We start from the raw sequence: 19122 nt of genomic DNA, 5'->3' as shown, positions 1-19122 counted from the left end.
TAAAAAGCGTATTTTTTGTTTTATTTTGCAGAATTTTAGATATCCTTCTTAAAGACGGCCCAGATTGATCCAGATTTGGATATATCTGCCATATAGATCGATCTCTCGATTTGAGGCCATTTATTATCTGATTTCGCTGAAATTTGACACAGTGATTTAGGTTAGGCTTTTCGACTTGTGTCGTATATGGTTCAGATCGGTCTATATTTGGATGGAGCTGCTACAAAGACCAATATTGAACCAAAATTGAACAATGTCTTGTACTTATTAGACTACTCAATGTCCGTGCCGACCTATATCCCATGCAAACCGATATCTCCATTTTACTTCTTAAGTCCCTCTAGGGCGCAATTCTTATCCGATTTGGTTGATGGTACAATGGGATCTACTATTGCCTTTAAATCCCAAGGCAGCCAAGGTTGTACGTACCGGATTGACCCGATGAAGTCCTTCATCGGCAAGCGCTGTCGCCTCAGTGTACAACACACTGCTACAACAACAACAACAAACTATTGTCTTTAACATCCAAGTCATACACCCAAAGAAAACTTGATACCAAACGTGCTCATTTCAGTTCCATACAGTATTGATAGTAAAGCAACACCGTATGGTACAAAAATAATACCGGATGGTATGGATGAAACATAAAATAATTAGTACCGTTTGGTATTAGCCTTATTAACGAACTGGTATTGGTTTTAATGCTAATCTGTTTTTGATTTTAGCACAAGACCGTTATTGGTTTTAGTACCAAACCGTTATTGATTACTCCTCACACTAATGAACCAAAAAAAATCATTGAAAATAATCTAGTTTTATTTCTATTATTGGGTTGCCCAAAAAGTAATTGCGGATTTTTCATATAGTCGGCGTTGACAAATTTTTTCACAGCTTGTGACTCTGTAATTGCATTCTTTCTTCTGTCAGTTATCAGCTGTTACTTTTAGCTTGGTTTAGAAAAAAAGTGTAAAAAAAGTATATTTGATTAAATTTCATTCTAAGTTTTATTAAAAATGCATTTACTTTCTTTTAAAAAATCCGCAATTACTTTTTGGGCAACCCAATATTTATGTTAATAATTACAACAATTAAAAGCGTGCTGAGTTCGGCCGGGCCGAATCTTTTATACCCTCTACCATGGATAGCATTTGTCGAGCTCTTTACCCGGCATCTCTTCTTAGGCAAAAAAAAGAATAAAAGAAAAGATTTAGAGCGATATCAAGATATGGTCCGGTTCGGACCACAATTACATTATATGTTGGAGACCTGTGTAAAATGTCAGCCATTTCGAATAAGAATCGCGCCCTTTGGGGGCTCAAGAAGTAAAAGAGAGAGATAGGGATAATTGCGGATTTTTCATATAGTTGGCGTTGACAAATTTTTTCACAGCTTGTGACTCTGTAATTGCATTCTTTCTTCTGTCAGTTATCAGCTGTTACTTTTAGATTGCTTTAGAAAAAAGTGTAAAAATGTATATTTGATTAAAGTTCATTCTAAGTTTTATTAAAAATGCATTTACTTTCTTTTAAAAAATCCGCAATTACTTTTTGGGCAACCCAATAGAATGTCCTTAGAATTTGCACTATTTCCATTTTCACCCCTTTCGGGTATTTAAACAGATTTTTGCGCACTCAAATTGTATTAAAACAATTTATTTATTTTTTTTAACAAATATTTTATAATGGCGTCAATATTTTAGGTACAAAGCTCAACAAGTCTTCTGGTGCGATGACAGGAATACAAATGTGACGCCGTCAATTCTTAATAGCCTCCTTTGTCTTGTATTGAATTAATACCATATGGTATTAAAAATCTACCAATGAGGCGAACAAAATAATACCAGGCGGTATTGGCAAGTACCACCATTTTTCTATCAGTGTTGGTTTATAACCCGACACAGCTCCAATAGCATAGCAATTTTTATCTATTGTCTTTTGTTTGTCTATAAAGAGATACCAGCCAAAGAACTTGACAAATGCGATCCACGATGGAGGGTATATCAGATTCGGCCATGCCGAACTTAGCAAGCTTTTACTTGTTTTTTGTTAAAACTTTTTTAAATCAGTTGTGCAGTCGTTCACATCTGTGAATGAATGGTCGTTCACAGCAATTATATACAATGGAGAGCAATAATGTTAGTATGAGTTTTTTATATAAAAACATTAATTTTCCTGGGTCCACTGTACCAAGACCAATATTTCTTTGTATCCTATTAGAAAAAGGAAAGTATATAAATAATTTCGATCATGTTATTTAAAATATTGTAGTTTACTGCGTTCAATCCGTTTAACTAGCATGAAGGTTTGGGATGATAACTGGGTAATGTAAGAACCACTAAATCCATTGCTTGATTTCGTCGTTTTCCACGCCGTACTCTTTTTCATTATCATAAAAAAATGTACACCCATTATTATATTATAGGCTTAAATGTCATACACGAATATTTTTGAGTCTACTGTGTTTGCTGTTAAAATTTGTCACATTCCAAGCACTCGCAGTGGACTTTAAGTGCGCCTTTAAAAAATCAGTTTTTTTGGCGGTCATTGAATTTTATGAATTTCCACAATGTCTGTTCTTGGTATTGTTGTTGGCATATATTTGATATTTACCCGTAATTATGGTTTTTATTATTATAGACTTAAATTCAACACAGCCATGTGTACATACCCATGCACACTGTGAACTTACCAAAAAATCAAACCAAAAATTCAAGTTCGATAAAAAAATTATATGACGACAATTTACTTTGCTGTTCGGTGAAACCAGTCCAGAGGGCCCGTAGCTGGAATCTTTAATGACAGTCGCTCTTTTCCCTTCAGCTGATGGTCAATTTCATTGAATCATATAGCATTCGCTTTGTTAGCGGTTATTTGACAGATTTGGAGGCTGTTGGGAATTTTCATTATCAAGATTCGGACCAGTTGATGTGACGTGTAAAGTACGCACATACACTATTTCCATTAGGGACTGGTAGGGTAACCACAAACAGGAAAGTTCGGCCGGGCCGAATCTTAGAAACTCACCAACATAGATTCTGCTAAAATCGTACACAAATTAAATTAGTGGAAAGGCACTTGTGTATTTAATGTACCAAATTTCTGCCAAACCAGCCAAACATTTAAAGATCTTGAGCCCGTAGAAGACTATTCGGGGGATCGGTTTATATGGGACTATATCAGGTTGAAAACCGATTTTGACCGTACTTACCACAGATATTGGATGTCATAGCAGAACACTACGTGCAAAATTTCGGCTAAATCGGACTACAATTGCGGCCTGCAGGTGCTCAAAACTTCAAATCGGGAGACCGGTTCGTAGGGAAGCAATATTTTGAGGTGTTACAAACGAATTTGACTTCCAATAACCATGACATATATGATCCAAATCGGTATATAATCTGAAATAGCTCCCATATAAAACTATCTCCTAGTTTGACAACCATGGGCATCTGAAAGTCCCATCTGCGTGTAACGTTTTGTTCTTATTTTCCACAACCTGACGCCACTGTAGGCGATAATGAAGCGGGAGTGACCATCCGTTCAGATTGTCACGATATACGTGGACAGTCAGGCGGCGCTAAAGGCTCTGGTGTTGGGATTTTTTTGGTCGAAACTGGTTAGAAGATACAAAGAGCTCTTCAAACGATGGGAAGGCAGTCAGGCTATGCTGGGTCCCTGGCCATCGAGGTGTGGCAGGGAACACAGCGGCCGAGGAGTTGGTCAAGAATGGATCTTGCTATGGAATCAGTGAGTCCTCCCTGGCCTTAGAGCTTCTCGTTAGGGTGGACGTCTTCTACGATGACTACGGAAATAAGGTGTGGGCTGTTGCTGTAGAAAACAGGACGTCTCTCATTATGGGGCTTACTAAGCATGAATTAGGACTGCTATTGTTGTTGTAGCAGTGTGTTGTACACTGAAGCGGAAGCCCTTGCCGATGAAGGAATCCATCCGGTCAATCCGGTACGTATAACCGGATGTCATGGGATTGGTTAGGACAGCTGACCGGTCATTGCAACGTTTGGTCTTTAACACCGCGCTGGGCTCAATAATAGGCAGATTTCTGCTCTATGTGTGTTGACTAGGAGAAGGCTGTCAGGCTATGCTGGGTCCCTGGCCATCAAGGTGTGGCGATGAACACAGCGCCCGACGAGTTGGTCAGGAATGGATCGCGGATTGCCGTATGGAATCAGTGAGTCCTCCCTGGCCCTCGAGCTTCTCGGTAAGGTGAACGTCTTCTACGATGACCGGGGGAATAAGGCGTGGGCTGGTGCTGTAGGAAACAGGGGGCTTCATAAGCATGAGTTAGGTCTGCTGTTGTTGTTGTTGTAGCAGTGTGTTGTACACTGAGGCGGCAGCCCTTGCCGATGAAGGAATCCATCCGGTCAATCCGGTACGTACAACCGGCTGTCATGGGACTGGTTAGGTCTGTTGACTGGTCATTGCAACGTCTGGCCTTTGACGCCGCGCTGATCGCAAGTATAGACAGACTTCTGCTAAATGGGTATTGACGACGAGGAGTTGGAGACGTTCAAGTACCGTTAATGTCACCTGCCCCTCAATAACGAGGAGAAGACACAGGATAATAGGTGAACTTTTCGTGCCTTGATTTTTCATAGGATTTTAGCCCTCTTTTCATTCTGGAGTTCTGAAGAGACCTGCATTGGCTGACTGGATCCAAGGCACCAACAGTGAGGGTGATTTCTTTTTGTCTTATCCGTTATTTTCATGCTTCTGTCCTTATTTGGTGTCTTGCGCCGTTCTTTGGTGTAGGCATTGGGTCATTGCAACGCCAGGTCTTTGACGTCACGTTGGATACAAGTAGACTTCTGCAGGATGTGTGATAACGATGAGAAGTTGGAGACGGTCTAGCACCGGATGTGTCACTGCCCGCAATTGCTACGAGAAGACACTTATTATAGGTGAACTTTTCGTACCTGGATTTCCTACAGGATTTTAGCCCTCTTGTCATTCTAGAGTTCTGTAGAGGCCTGCATTGGCTGACTGGATCATACTATCGACAGTGAGAGTGTTTTCTTGTTGTCTCATGTTTTAGTTACGTTTTTCTGTTTTTATTTGCTGTCTTGCACCGTTCTATGGTGAGTGTTTGTCAGTTTTGTTTGCTTCTTCTTCTTTTACTTATTTCTAGGTTAAACACAATGGACCTAGTCGCATGCCCTCCAATCAAATCTATCCTTGAGAAGCGACAGATACCCGACTCCCTCAATCTTGGTCCGATATTCGTTGTCACGCACCTAACATACATTTCCAAAGGCCTAAGATCCAGAATAGCATTCAGCGTTTCTCTTTGGGAACCCCTCTTTCTTTCAGAGATCAGCATCGCCTCGAAGCCTTGTACCTTCTGGATCATGCTTCAGGGGGAGCAATTTTCCAAAGCCCGAATCCACATCAGCCATCCAAAGGCGAAAATCGGCCAGACCACCGCCGTAAACAAGCAGTGTACTGTTAGCATTCTAAACCCCGAACTTTCTTCTATCGAGTTCCGACAGGAGTAGTGCACACTCATTCTCCTTTTGAACCTCTCCTCGACGTTCCTTCCTCAGCTTAGATTCTAGTCTTGAATCACACGCAAGTACTTGGCCTCCGGAGAGGGGGTTCTCTACCCCAACCAGGATAGGTCACTTGAAAATAGCCAGCTTCTGCTGCTGGTGAGAAGTATTAGTTCATTTTTTCTAGGATTTATGCTAAGCCCAATCGCCCTCGCCCATCTAGAAAGCTCCCTCAAGGCCAAGGCTTTAGCAGGGGGCTTTGTGGCCTTTCCTTTCCTTCTCGAAAAAACCTCAGAATCCCCTTGATATTCAAAAGCCATGAAAGAGACGTGATAAAACTCTTACTTGCGGAATTCCTCTGCTCACAATCTTCCTAATCCGTTAATGATTTGTTGATAAGCCGACCTTTCAGCACCGAATTTCCAGTCACGTCATGGTGGCCACTGTCAAAAACCAACATTTAGTTTTTTGCATGCTAATGGCCTCATACCAGTGAAGAGGCGAGACGGTCCCTAACACATCTGTCAATTGCAAATGCAAATTTTGCCCATGAACATTCCACTAAGGAACAGGGGCAAACTTCTCACATTTCATTGAGTGCAGTCCGTGCCGAGTCCGAACGTCGTGCCGCTGTGCGACACCACTTTGGAGAGAAGTTTTGCATGGCATAGTACCTCACAAATGTTGCCAGCATTAGGAGGGGAAAACCACCGCTGAAAATTTTTTCTGATGGTCTCGACAGGATTCTAACCCAGGCGTTCAGCGTCATAGGCGGACATGCTAACCTCTGCGCTAGGGTGGCATCCAATTAGTCAATAAGTGTTTTCAAAATTAAAGCAGAGAAACTGATTGGCATGTAGGCTCTCTACAGAGGGCTCCGTTTCCCCTTCCTTCGAAATGAAAACCACGCTTAATGTTGTTTTTATTTATACCCTCCACCATAGGATGGGGGCTTATTAACTTCGTCAATCCATTTGTAATAAATTGAAATATTGGTCTAATCATATAATCCTAGGTTCACCCGAATCAAACTTAGCATGCTCTTACATGTTACTTACTGATTTTCTTTTTTAATTCAAATTTAATTGAATTATCACAGACAATTTTAAAATCTTTAAAATACACCCCAAAAATAAACATTTATCAAATTTTGCCGTAAAGCCCCAAAAGGGCAACCCTGGATGATGCTCTGGATGCTGCATTCAGAAAAAGCCACAGAGTAACCATCACACATTGTTTACATTTTATATTAAACAGCAACCTTTGGACCGTTGATCAAAATATGTACGCAGTGAAAGAGAAATACTTTAGCGTACGCATGCGCACAACGTTCGTTAAGACTTCTGCAAGTGAGTATGCGGTCTCATAGGTTTTTTTTTAGTGTGGAACTTTGGAATTTACAATGTGAAGGTATTTAAAATTGTTAACCATGGCTATGGGAACATATCGCTTATGTTTGCTTTAAATGACCTTGAGCCCAGTGCGATATGATTTTGATTTTATTATGGATGTGCTTACATACATATGTGTTGGCTATCGATTTTTGTCGCTCTGGTCTTGGGTGTGTGTTTGGTGGCTAAATGTGGGAAATTTTGCGAATTATGTTCATGGCCTTAAGTAGAGAATGGGAGGTAAATAACATCGTAAGAGATGGTAATGAAACCTGTACGTATCCTGTAATGAGAAAGAGATATTGTGAAATTGCTATGTCATACAGTCGACAATGAAGAAAAAATGAAATCTTACGTCCTTCATTTTGGTAGCCACTATTGATTTTCTCCGTTGTTAAAATAGAGCTAACAAGTTGAGTTATTATACCCTACACCACAACTGTGGTACAGGGTATTATTGCTTAGTGAATTAGTTTGTAACACCCAAATAAGTATAACGATCGACTCAGAATCACTTTCTGATTCGATCTAGCTATGTCCGTTTGTCCATCTTAATTTGTGTACAAACTACAGGTCGCTATTTTCACCCGATCGTCTTAAAATTTGAAATGGTCATGTTTTTCGGGCTGGAGACGAAGCTTATTGAAATTGATAAAAATCGGTTCAGATTTGGGTATATATGTTCTTCCGATTTGCAGTAATACTGCAATAAAAGATCAGTTGTTAAGCGATTGTCTCGAAATTTGGCTGGAAGGATTTTTTTATGATTTAATGACTCTCAACATTACTGGAGAATTCTAGAGTCATAGTGAGCGCATTTATTGACCCATCTTGCCAAAATTTTGCAAAATGCTTTCATCGACGGCTGCCACAGTATCTTGGAAGTTTGCTCGAAATCGGTTCAGATTTAGGTATAGGTATGTCATATATGTATATCGCCAGGTTTTCACCCCAAGGGCTACTGCAAGCCCAATCTTGTCAAAATTTTGCACAACGCTTTCCTCGACGACTACCACATTATCTGAGAAGTTTGCTCGAAATCGGTACAAAATTAGATAAAGTTCGTCAGATTTTGGGTAATGTAACAATGTTGTCATTTTTCAACCGTAGTTTTTACAGTTTGAACATATTTGCTCCCCGAGGTCACTCAAAATTGGTTCGGAATTGGATATAGCTCCCACATTGTACTTATAGGGTATTATAAATGTGGCACCGCCCGACTTTTGCCCTTCCTTACAGGTTTGTAGTAAAATTTGCAATTGCAGATATTATTGAAAATATCTGCTGCTCAATTTATGAAGGAGTTGCTAGGAGGAGAGTAAAATATAATAAAATAAAATAAAATAAAATAAAAAAAATAAAATAATATAAAATAAAATAAAATAAAAAAATAAAATAAAATAAAATAAAATAATATAAAATAAAAAATAATGAAATAATATTAAAATGAAATAAATTAAAATACAAAATAATAAAATAATATAAAAATTAAATAAAATATTGGGTTGCCCAAAAAGTAATTGCGGATTTTTCATATAGTCGGCGTTGACAAATATTTTCAACGGCTTGTGACTCTGTAATTGAATTCTTTCTTCTGTCAGTTATCAGCTGTTACTTTTAGCTTGCTTTAGAAAAAAAGTGCGCGAAATTTTGTTTACATTTGTTGTTTGGCGTCAATTTTAATATGGGTACCACATGTATTGAAAGAAATTCATTTAACAAACCGAATCAACGCTTGTGATATGCACCTTAAACGCAATGAATTCGATCCGTTTTTAAAACGAATCATAACTGGATATGAAAAATGGATTGTTTACAACAACGTTAGTCGAAAACGATCATGGTCCAAGCATGGTGAACCAGCTCAAACCACTTCAAAGGCTGATATCCACCAAAAGAAGGTTATGCTGTCTGTTTGGTGGGATTGGAAGGGTGTGGTATATTTTGAGATGCTTCCAAGGAACCAAACGATTAATTCGGATGTTTACTGTCAACAATTGGACAAATTGAATACAGCCATCAAGGAGAAGCGATCAGAATTGGTCAATCGTAAAGGTGTCATATTCCACCAGGACAACGCTAGACCGCACACATCTTTGGTCACTCGCCAAAAACTGAGTGAGCTTGGCTGGGAACTTTTGATGCATCCACCATATATCCCTGACCTTCCACCATCAGACTACCATTTATTTCGATCTTTGCAGAACTCCTTAAATGGTAAAACTTTCGACAATGATGAGGCTATAAAATCGCACTTGGTTCAGTTTTTTGCAGATAACGGCCAGAAGTTCTATGAGCGTGGAATACTAAATTTGCCAGGAAGATGGCAAAAGGTTATCGAACAAAATAGCAATTATATATTTGATTAAAGTTCATTCTAAGTTTTATTAAAAATGCATTTACTTTCTTTTAAAAAATCCGCAATTATTTTTTGGGCAACCCAATAAAATAAATTAAATAAAAAAAAAATAATAAAATAAAATAAAATAAAATAAAATAAATTAAAATGAAATAAAAAAAATTAAATAAAAAAAATAGAAAAAATTTATAATAAATGAAATAAATGTTTAATTTTATTCTATTTATTTACTACCGCGGCAAAAAATTTCGCTTACTCAACAGTAAAACCTGTTCAATATTTTGACAGATGTTGTTAGTTGAAATAGCAGACCAAAAAAATTGCGCTTTGTTTGATGGAACAGCAGTCATGTCTGCTTTCCCATTTCCAGCAGACAAAAACTTTTGTTTTAGCAAACATTTTTGCTATTTTGTGTAACCAATTTCTCTGTCTGTACACTCAAAAAAATTTTTCAGTAAAAACAGCAAAAATGGTTGCTGAAACAGCAGATAGCCTGCTGAAAATGGGACAGCAGTAATTTGTTGCTACAACAGCAATCATTTTCTGCTGTTTTCTAATTCAAAAAAGTTAAAAAAGCACAAAAAGCACGCCGTTCAAATACTTTTATGTTCCATCTGTTTTCAATTTTTTTTTTTTTAATTTTGTAAAATTTGCTTAATTTTGATCGAATTTAAATAACAGCAGACAAAATAGCAACTACTATTATATTTAAGCTTTTAAACAAAAAATCTACGCTTAAAATAGGCAAAATTTTTTTACAGATATATAGCAAATTCCTCAATTGTTGTTTAGAAGTTCAAAAATTTTGAATGAATTTATTCAAAAGTTTAAAATTTTTAATTTAATATCAGCACACAGTGTTTGTTTGAACATTTGAAAGAAATTAAATTAAATTTGTTGGGCTTTTAAATGTAATAATGAATGCCCTACTTTATGCCGCACAACATGTTTTTTACGTTACTAAAAAACATCATACAGTTTGGTTTGTTCAATGCATTCCAAATCTGACCTACTATGCGACACTTGCACGTGAGCCACAATGGTTGTACAGACCGGAAAATAAAATTTCGTAACTGACGTATTCTAAAGGCAGCAACTTGTTTTAAATAAAATCGATGACGTTTCAAAAAACATTGAGTTTAAAGTTTATAAAAATACATGTAAACAAAAAACACCTGTTTAACGTAAGTAAATGCGCGCGTGCGTTTATATTTGAAATGAGCGCTCTTTCCAACAGAATCAGCCAGCCACTTGATTGACTGGTTAAACTAAGGCGAACGACGCTCAACGCACAAAATCAGCGTTTCTTTAAGCTTCAAGCAGCGCAAATTAAAACTAAACATTCAAAGCTAAGCTCAGAATGACCGACAGACAGACAGACAGACCGATCGATTGTCTGCCACTACGCTACGATATACCGAATGACAGCTAGTCGGCCATACAGTAAGTCACACATATGAATTCAATCAGATGGATGCATGCATGTGTGTAGCCCAGACAAAACCGCCAGACAGTTTATAGCGTATCGCTTGGATATTTTTTTGTTCGGTTTCGGTTTCTTATCCATCATTGAATTTTTCGATGCTCGTTTCAATTGGGTTCAGTTTTAGTTTAGTTTTGCATGCCTTCGGTCAAATTTGCGGAATTAATTCGCTTTGTTCGAGAAGTCGGAAAATTGTCGGCACCCGCGTAAAATAGCAACCTCAGTTAATAGATATACTCTTCACTGCTCTGCGTTTTTCCATTCCTTTACAATAAATAGTGGAACACTAATTGAAAATTCTATAGAATCATCAATAGATGCATGCAAGCCTAAAGCGCTCCAACTACCAATGAAAACTTCGTGCCTGCGGATCTATTTATCTTTTTATTGAATAAAAATAGCAACGTCCTGTAATTGAATAAATTTGTGTAGCGTGGTGACTTTAAAAGAAAACTGACAATTGAACGTTTTTTGCAAAGTAAAAAAAAACGCTTAAAAAAGTTTAAAAAAACCATTAACAGTGTTCAAGATTATCATTATATTCTTTTATGAAATACATTTTTTTTAATTAAAAATGGAAACAACTACAATTACAACACAACAGAGCCAGGAATTTAACAAGAAACTGGACAAATTGAAAAGATCAAAGAAAAAGGCGGTAAATATTTATTGTGCAATGGATTTTTATATGTGAAAATATTTTAGTAGTTTTAAGAAAAAATGTGTTTTTTTTTTAGATTGTGATTAAATGAAACAAGTAAAAGCGTGCTAAGTTAGGCCGGGCCGAATCTTGGGAACCCACCACCATGGATTCTGCTAAAATATGGGAGCTATATATAGTTATCGATCGAATTGGACCGTACTTGGCGCAGTTGTTCAGAGTCATAACAAAATACTATTTGCAAAATTTCAGCCAAATCGGATGAAAATTGAGGCTTCCATGGGCTCAAGAAGTCAAATCGGGAGATCGTTTTATCTGGGAGCTATATCAGGTTCTTGACCGATTTAGACCGTACTTAGCACAGTTGTGGAACGTCATAACAGAACACCGCATGCAAAATTTCAGCCAAATCGGAGAAAAATTGCGGCTTGTAAGGGCTCAAGAAGTCATATCGAGAGATCGGTTTATATGGGAGCTATATCAGGTTCTTGACCGATTTGGATCGAACTTAGCATAGTTGTTGAAAGTCGTAACAGAACACCGCATGCAACATTTCAGCCAAATTGGGTGAAAATTGAGGCTTCCATGGACTCAAGAAGTCAAATCGGGAGATCGTTTTATCTGGGAGCTATATCAGGTTCTTGACCGATTTGGATCGAACTTAGCATAGTTGTTGAAAGTCGTAACAGAACACCGCATGCAACATTTCAGCCAAATTGGGTGGAAATTGAGGCTTCCATGGGCTCAAGAAGTCAAATCCTGAGATCGGCTTATATGGGAGCTACATCAGGTTCTTTACCGATTTGAACCGTACTTAACATAGTTATTGAAAGTCATAACAGAACACTATGTGCAAAATTTCACCCAAATCGGACAAAAATTGTGGCTTCAAAGGGCTCGGAAAATCAAATCGTGAGATCTGAACCGATATGGCCCAATTGCAATCCCCTATGGCCTACTTCAATATAAAGTATCTGTACAAAATTTCAAGTGGCTCGCTGTACGGGTTCGACCGTTATCGTGATTTCGCCAGACGGACGGACGGACTTGGCTAGTTCCAATCAGAATTTCGAGACAATCAAGAATATATACACTTTATGGGGTCCTAGATCAATATGTCGAGGTGTTACAAACGGAATGACTAGATTAGTATATCCCATCTTATGGTGGTGGGTATAAAAAACAATATATGCAAAATTTCAACCAAATTGGATAAGAATTGCTCCCTCTAGAAGCCCAAGAAGTGTAATCGGGAGATTGGTTTATATGGCGGCTATATCAGGTTATGGACTGAGTTAAATCATACTTGGCACAGTTGTTCGAAGTTATACCAAAATACTTTTTGCAAAATTTTAGCCAAATATAATCAGAATCGCGTCCTCTAGAAACTTAAGAAGTCACGACCCAAGATCGGTTTATATTATATGGCATCAAAACATGGCTCGTTTACAATCCAAACCAATTTACACTAATAAGAAGTATTTTAAATGCATTTAGGTTACAACATTTTATAAACCCTACAGGTTCGTTCCCATGTTTGAATGTAAAATATATAATAGATATTTTGGATGTTAAATCCTTTGATTTTTCGGGATATGAAATCTGTAGATTTGTACTATACTCCAAACACCTTTTATTTGAGTCCAACATGTGCTCATTAAGCCTACATCAGACCTTTGAGATTTTTTTTTTTGAGAATATTACTCTTCCAAAAACATTTTATTTAAGTCCCATATTGCCCCGACCATACCGTTGCCGCCATATTTGAATATCAGGTTGTACTCCGCTATTTACAAACTTTAATTTAATACCAAAGCGCAAAGATTAGCATGTCCGCCTATGACGCTGAACGCCTGGGTTCGAATCCTGGCGAGACCATCAGAAAAAATTATCAACGGTGGTTTAGCAGCATTAGGAGCGGAACACGACACCTCTCTACAAAGAGGTGTCGCACTGCGGCAGGCCTTTGGAACTCGGTTTTAAAAAGGAGGCCCCTTATCATTGAGCTTAAACTTGAATCAGACTGCACTCATTGATATGTGAGAAGTTTGCCCCTGTTTCTTGGTGGAATGTTCATGGGCAAAATTTGCATTTGCATTGTCTCGATTGGTCATCATGCCCGTTTGGAGCATTTTTTGGGGTGGGCCCACATTGTCTCCGCATTTTGGTATTAGGGAATTTTCGTGGTGTGGGACACATAACGCTAAATTTTAATATCAAATTCGTGGTGTATCCCGATCGGCCCACATGCCCGTTTGAGGGTTTGGTTGGGTGTGGGGTGGCCCTAATTAGGATATGAGATTTAGCTATCTAATTCTAAGGGGTTTCCAATAAGCACTTGACTCATCAAACTTATTCTTCAATTAATCGATTGTAACGTATGCTGTGTGGTTTGTGTGCGTTAGCGTTGTCCATTCACGGAAACGTGACATAGTCGACGAAGAAGTATGGCCCAATGACGCCGCTGGCATGCCATCCGCTTCTATTATTTTTTGTGGATGAAGTGTTTACTCTTGAAACACATGCTGATTTTCACCTAACCAATTAAGCATATTTTGCTTATTAACGAACCTTTTTAGCCAGAAAAAATGGAGTTAACGCTCTTAAGGAAGCGGACACCGACTCCAAATTTTGGTAGAAAATTATTATGATTTGCAGATGTTGGTTGTTCGTGTACTGTGCCATGATGAGTTTACTGAATAAATTAACAGTGACAGTGCGCAACTCTGCAAACAAATCCCACAAAAGCAATGCGTAAAAGTTAACAAATTTTCAACTTCGACGGTTAAACTCTTTAAAAATTGAAATTTCTAGGGGTCGCAGAAGACTAAAATCTACCAAACGTTCTACAAGGCAAAAATTCTGTATATGTTTTTATACCTGATACCGAAGAGTTGGCCATATTGCCATTCCATTTGCCACACCGCAAATAACGTTTTAAACATTACAAAGTACTAGACCGTCGTTATTCAAAGAAAATTTAGACATTTCCGACCGTCTGGTTGCTGAAATCACTCCACAGCATAAATCAAACATGACGTATATCTTAATATATAACCCTTTACGCCGATCTCCGGAAAATAAATCTTTAATCTGGTATTTTGGCCCGATTTCAATGGATAAAGTGATCTACCTTTAAGTAGATCCAATTTTCGCTTTCACAGTGAGTTGCATGGACCCCTCAACATATGAGTTGGAACCAGATCTGACCATATTTGTATGCAGCTGGCATATAGCCCTGTTTTACGATTAAAGGCGTTAAATGCACAAAATTCGCATTCCCTAACCAGAATTTTTGATATGTAGCAGAGATACCTTAAAACTCGTACCAGATATAGTCAATATCAGAACCTACGCCCTTTTTCCTGAAAATTGTAGCTGTATTTGGACCCTCGACATCCATGATTTTACTCTGCGCTCTTACCGAGTAAAACATCCATGTCGATTTTTTCAGTAATTTTCTTGGTGTTTTTATGTTAGAAAAATCTACCAAAAATTGAGGTCTACCTACTAAGAGAATAAAACCAGGGGCTAAAGAAGTCAAATCGGGAGGTCGGTTTATATGGGAGCTATATCAATAGCTGGATGTTACAACAAAATATTCCGTGCAAAATTTCAGCAAAACTGGACAACGATTGTGGTTTCCAGGACCTCAAGAAGTATTTACAGGCTCGAGAAGTCAAATCTGGGGATCAGTTCTTATATAGCCGCCATATCCAAATCTGAACCGTTATGGCCTATTTGCAATCCCCAACTACATACATGTGCAAAATTTCAAGAGGATATCTTGGTGACTTCAACAGACGGAGGGACGTCCGGACAGACATGGCTAGATCGATTTAGAATGGCAAGGCGATCAATATTTCGAGGTCTTCCAAATGGAATATCTAGATTAATATATCACGCATCCTATGGTGTTTGGTATAAAAATGCGCCTTTTCGGTTCATATTTAGTTAGTTAGCTTTCACGAAATCCTATTTGGAAACTTTGAAAGTCCGATTTATCTGAAATTTGGTATGTGGAGTACACTTATGCCCCCCAAAAACTCACACAAAATAAGGCCACCTTCAAATCTCCCAATTTTACTACTTAAACCCTTAATCTTTACCCGATCTTCCTGAAACTGTTTTATTTTTTAATGTTTGAAAATGGTTTTATTATTCCTGCTACAACTACGAGTATAACTTAATCTAATCCAACTCTGCATACAGTTTAGTTTTCACACATCGTTGCAGAGCTTAGCAAACATTGTTGATATAGTTACTTTATACTTACTTTATGAACTAGGGGTCTTTATTTGTGAACTAGGGGTCACTTATTATGTAAATAGATATACATATTAATTAGTTGCGTAAACAAAACGTGATATTAATTGTAATTAGCGCTCCAGTTTATTGACCAGATTTACGTTCTAGCTACTACGCTGCAAAATTTCACAATCGAATAAAAGAACATTTTAGTTACAAAAGATTAAATTATCTGACACTAAAAATATAGCCATATATCTAAAGTTTAGAAATTCGATTTTCACTTAAGTGCAAAAATTTGAATGAGACACGTGTGGCGGGAAAACGTTATTTCATTAATAGTGGTATTGAAGGCATTAGTGCACAGAAAAAATATGGACCAAAATTTCTGTTTAGCAATTAGAAACGAGCCAAAGAAACAAACACGATGGCGAAACTTTAAAAAAATGTCAATTTCCGATTTTACCATCCGCCTGTCACTTTTTATCCATCACTGGTCTATACGCATAAATACCTTCTCTTTTTCTCTAAGGGAATAATTATTGGTCCGGCAAACGAATAATGGTTTGCGGCTATCGAAACACTTTTGCCATTAAAGAGTTTTTGGTTTGACAACAAAAGATTAGTGCTTTTACCGTAGGTGTAGTTGCTAAAGGGTTTACAATAAACAAGGTTAGTTACTTTCCATAATACTACGTTTATAGCTAACGTTTGATATGTTGAAGCGAAACGTTATGAAGGAAAAACTTCGTAATTAAAGAATATTGTTTCACGAAAAAATGTCTCAAACGCTTTATTTTTTTGCGTGTAAAAGCCAACATAGCCACAAAGCGAGAAAAATTTGATAGAGATGGAAACTTCTATTGGTTCAAAACTCCTCTGGTTATTTTCATTGACCTGTGTTAAGCACACGTTTAACAATAATAAGTTCATTTCAGATGTTAAACGCGTTGCTTTAGTTTTGCACGACACTGTACCTATGGCAAAGTTTTAAATATTGTCAATTTCCAATTTTACCAACTGCCAATCACTTTTTACTACTTGCTGATTTATACGCCTTAATGCGAGTATTCACCCTCCCTAGTAGGAGAGACACAAGAGAATAATTATTAGTTTGGTAAACGAATAATCGTTTGGGCCTATCGAAACACTTTTGCCATTAAAAGATTTTGGGAGATACTTTACCGTAGGCGAAGTTGTTAAAGGGTTTACAATAAACAAAGTTAGTTACATTCGATAGGGAACAGGTGGATAAATTGTGTGTCCCACGGTATAAATATAAGGGAGAAAGTGGCACAAGGCACGCCACAGGGGGGCATTTTATCGCCACTCCTATTGGTAACCACCATAAATGACCTATTGCGGATGCTGACTGAGGAGGGATTTGAACCCTTCTGCTACGCAGACGATGTTATAATACTTCTAAAGGGTAAGGATCCGAACGAGCTATGCAGAAGGGCCGAAAAGGTCTTGCAGATGGCACACGACTTGGTTAATCCTAGGGGTCTCAATGTTAATCCAGGGAAGACTGAAATTTAACGCACCCTGTTTCCTCAATAAGACGATTCCGATACCTGACAAGGTCAAATACTTAGGTGTTATCTTGGACAGGAAACTGAATTGGAAGTGTCAGTGCGTACTGAGAAGGCTCACAGATATTGGGCACTATGTAGACGGGCCGTAGGCTCGAAATGGGGCCTGAATCCCAGGATAGTCTACTGGCTCTACAGGAACGTGATTAGGCCAATACTTACTTACGCCTCAGTAGTTTGATGGACAGCTATGGAAAAATAGTGCAACATAAGGACCATACAACAGGTTCAGAGAACATGTTGTCTTGGCAAAGGTGGAGCGATGAGGACCACGCCCACTAGGGCACTGGAAACTATTCTAGATATCCGACCTATTGATATACAGACTAATTGTGAGGCAGCCATTGCGGCTATGAGACTTAAGGCAATGGGAGAAGGAATTAAGGATGGGAGCAGCTCATACCATCGCAGTATAATCGAGACGACGATAGGAAACCTGCATGGAAGGGTAGAGGTTTCCGATCGGATACCTGAGATGAACATTGAAGTCGTGTGGCACTGCTGCCGTCGGCACAGTCTAAGATTGACGGAACCCTAGTATTGCCATTTGGAAGATCATGTTACACGGATGGATCAAAGCTAGAGGACAGAGTGGGCCTGGGGGTCTACATTGAGAACCCAAGAACTGAGATCTGTTTTAGAATGCCTGACCATAATACGGTACTGCAGACGGAGATCCGGGCGATCACGGAGTGCGTGATGTGGTGCGGTGCTAACGCGAGATCGTCGAATGTAAACATCTTTACCGACAGTAAAATTGCCATAAGGGCAATAACAACCCGGACGGTAAGGTCACGAACAGTTTTGCAGTGTAAGAAGGAGATTAACGCCTTCTCTGAGGAGGGCAAAATCCCCATCGTTTGGGTGTCGGGCCATAACGGAGTAAGGGGTAATGAAAGGGCAGATGAGTTGGCGGTGAAGGCCAGAGGACTGCCATCAATAAACTTGGTTAACCCGAAGCCTTTCGGGTTGACGCAGTCCGAGTTAAGGGTGTGGGCGACGAATGTCCATGCAAAATTGTGGAACAGCGAAACGTTCGTAGGAGGGCGAAAATCATATTAGGGGATCCAGATGGTAAGAAGACGAGGCTATTACTGAATGGAAGTAAGAAGGAGGCCAGTATAGCTATTGGTATCATAACAAAACACATAGGACTACAAGTGATAGCATGTGTAGGGCATGCGGGGAAGATGATAAGACTTTGGAGCATTTCCTTTGTCATTGCCCGGCTTTCTAACAGATATTGGCGCTTAGGCGGAGACACAATACCAGACATGAACCAACTTAGGGGAATGGTATTGAAAACAATTAAGGATTTTGTAAGAAGCTCGGAATTCCTAACTTTAAATTTTCTTTTTAGAGGTTACTTTATAGTTTTTAGAGCGCACAACAAGCCGATTACTGGCTTAGTTGTATGTCCATAGTGGCATGGGGCGGATTAATATCTGCGCCCTTTTTTCAACCTAACCTAACCTCACCTACATTAATTCTACGTTTATGGCTAACGTTTGATATGTTGAAGCAAAACGTAACATAGTTGCAATAAAAGAAAAACTACGTAATAAAAGTATTTTGTTTCTCGTGAAAATGTCACAAACATTGTATTTTTTGCGTGTAGAGTGATTTACATTTCATTGAGTGACAATTGCTAAAAATTAAAAGTAAAAACTTTTTTATTGGCAATTATTTATTAATTATATACATTAAAAGTAAAACAAAAAATACAGCGGTTCAATTTCTGGTTTCCGGGAAGTAATGCAAGTGTAATTTATAACTATATACATATATGTAACTGTACAATGGATCAAATATGATTACTTGATTGGATACGTTCTCAGGTGTACAATCAACACTAGGCGTGGTTTCCTTACAATGGTGAATA

The 19122-nt window shown here is 38.3% G+C and overlaps 1 protein-coding gene across 2 annotated transcripts in view; it reads left to right on the top strand.

Moving 5' to 3' along the window:
* The window catches only part of LOC106088617 (progestin and adipoQ receptor family member 3), a 94777-nt gene that overhangs the window by 44544 nt on the left and 31111 nt on the right, over positions 1–19122 (top strand). Inside the window, exon 1 of one of the 2 annotated variants that reach the window (XM_059363125.1) lies at positions 10861–11397. The exons of the other annotated variant lie outside the window; for it this stretch is intronic. Within the exon in view, the coding sequence (XP_059219108.1) occupies positions 11314–11397 (84 nt within the window). The 5' untranslated portion in view covers positions 10861–11313. Of the gene's footprint in view, positions 1–10860; positions 11398–19122 lie in introns of those variants that run through there. 2 annotated transcript variants of the gene reach the window in all.

This window comes from Stomoxys calcitrans, chromosome 2, assembly GCF_963082655.1.
Source record: "Stomoxys calcitrans chromosome 2, idStoCalc2.1, whole genome shotgun sequence".
Taxonomy (NCBI): Eukaryota; Metazoa; Arthropoda; class Insecta; order Diptera; family Muscidae; genus Stomoxys; species Stomoxys calcitrans.
The sequence above is the reverse complement of the archived record's forward strand: the minus strand, read 5'-3'. Positions and strand labels throughout refer to the sequence as shown.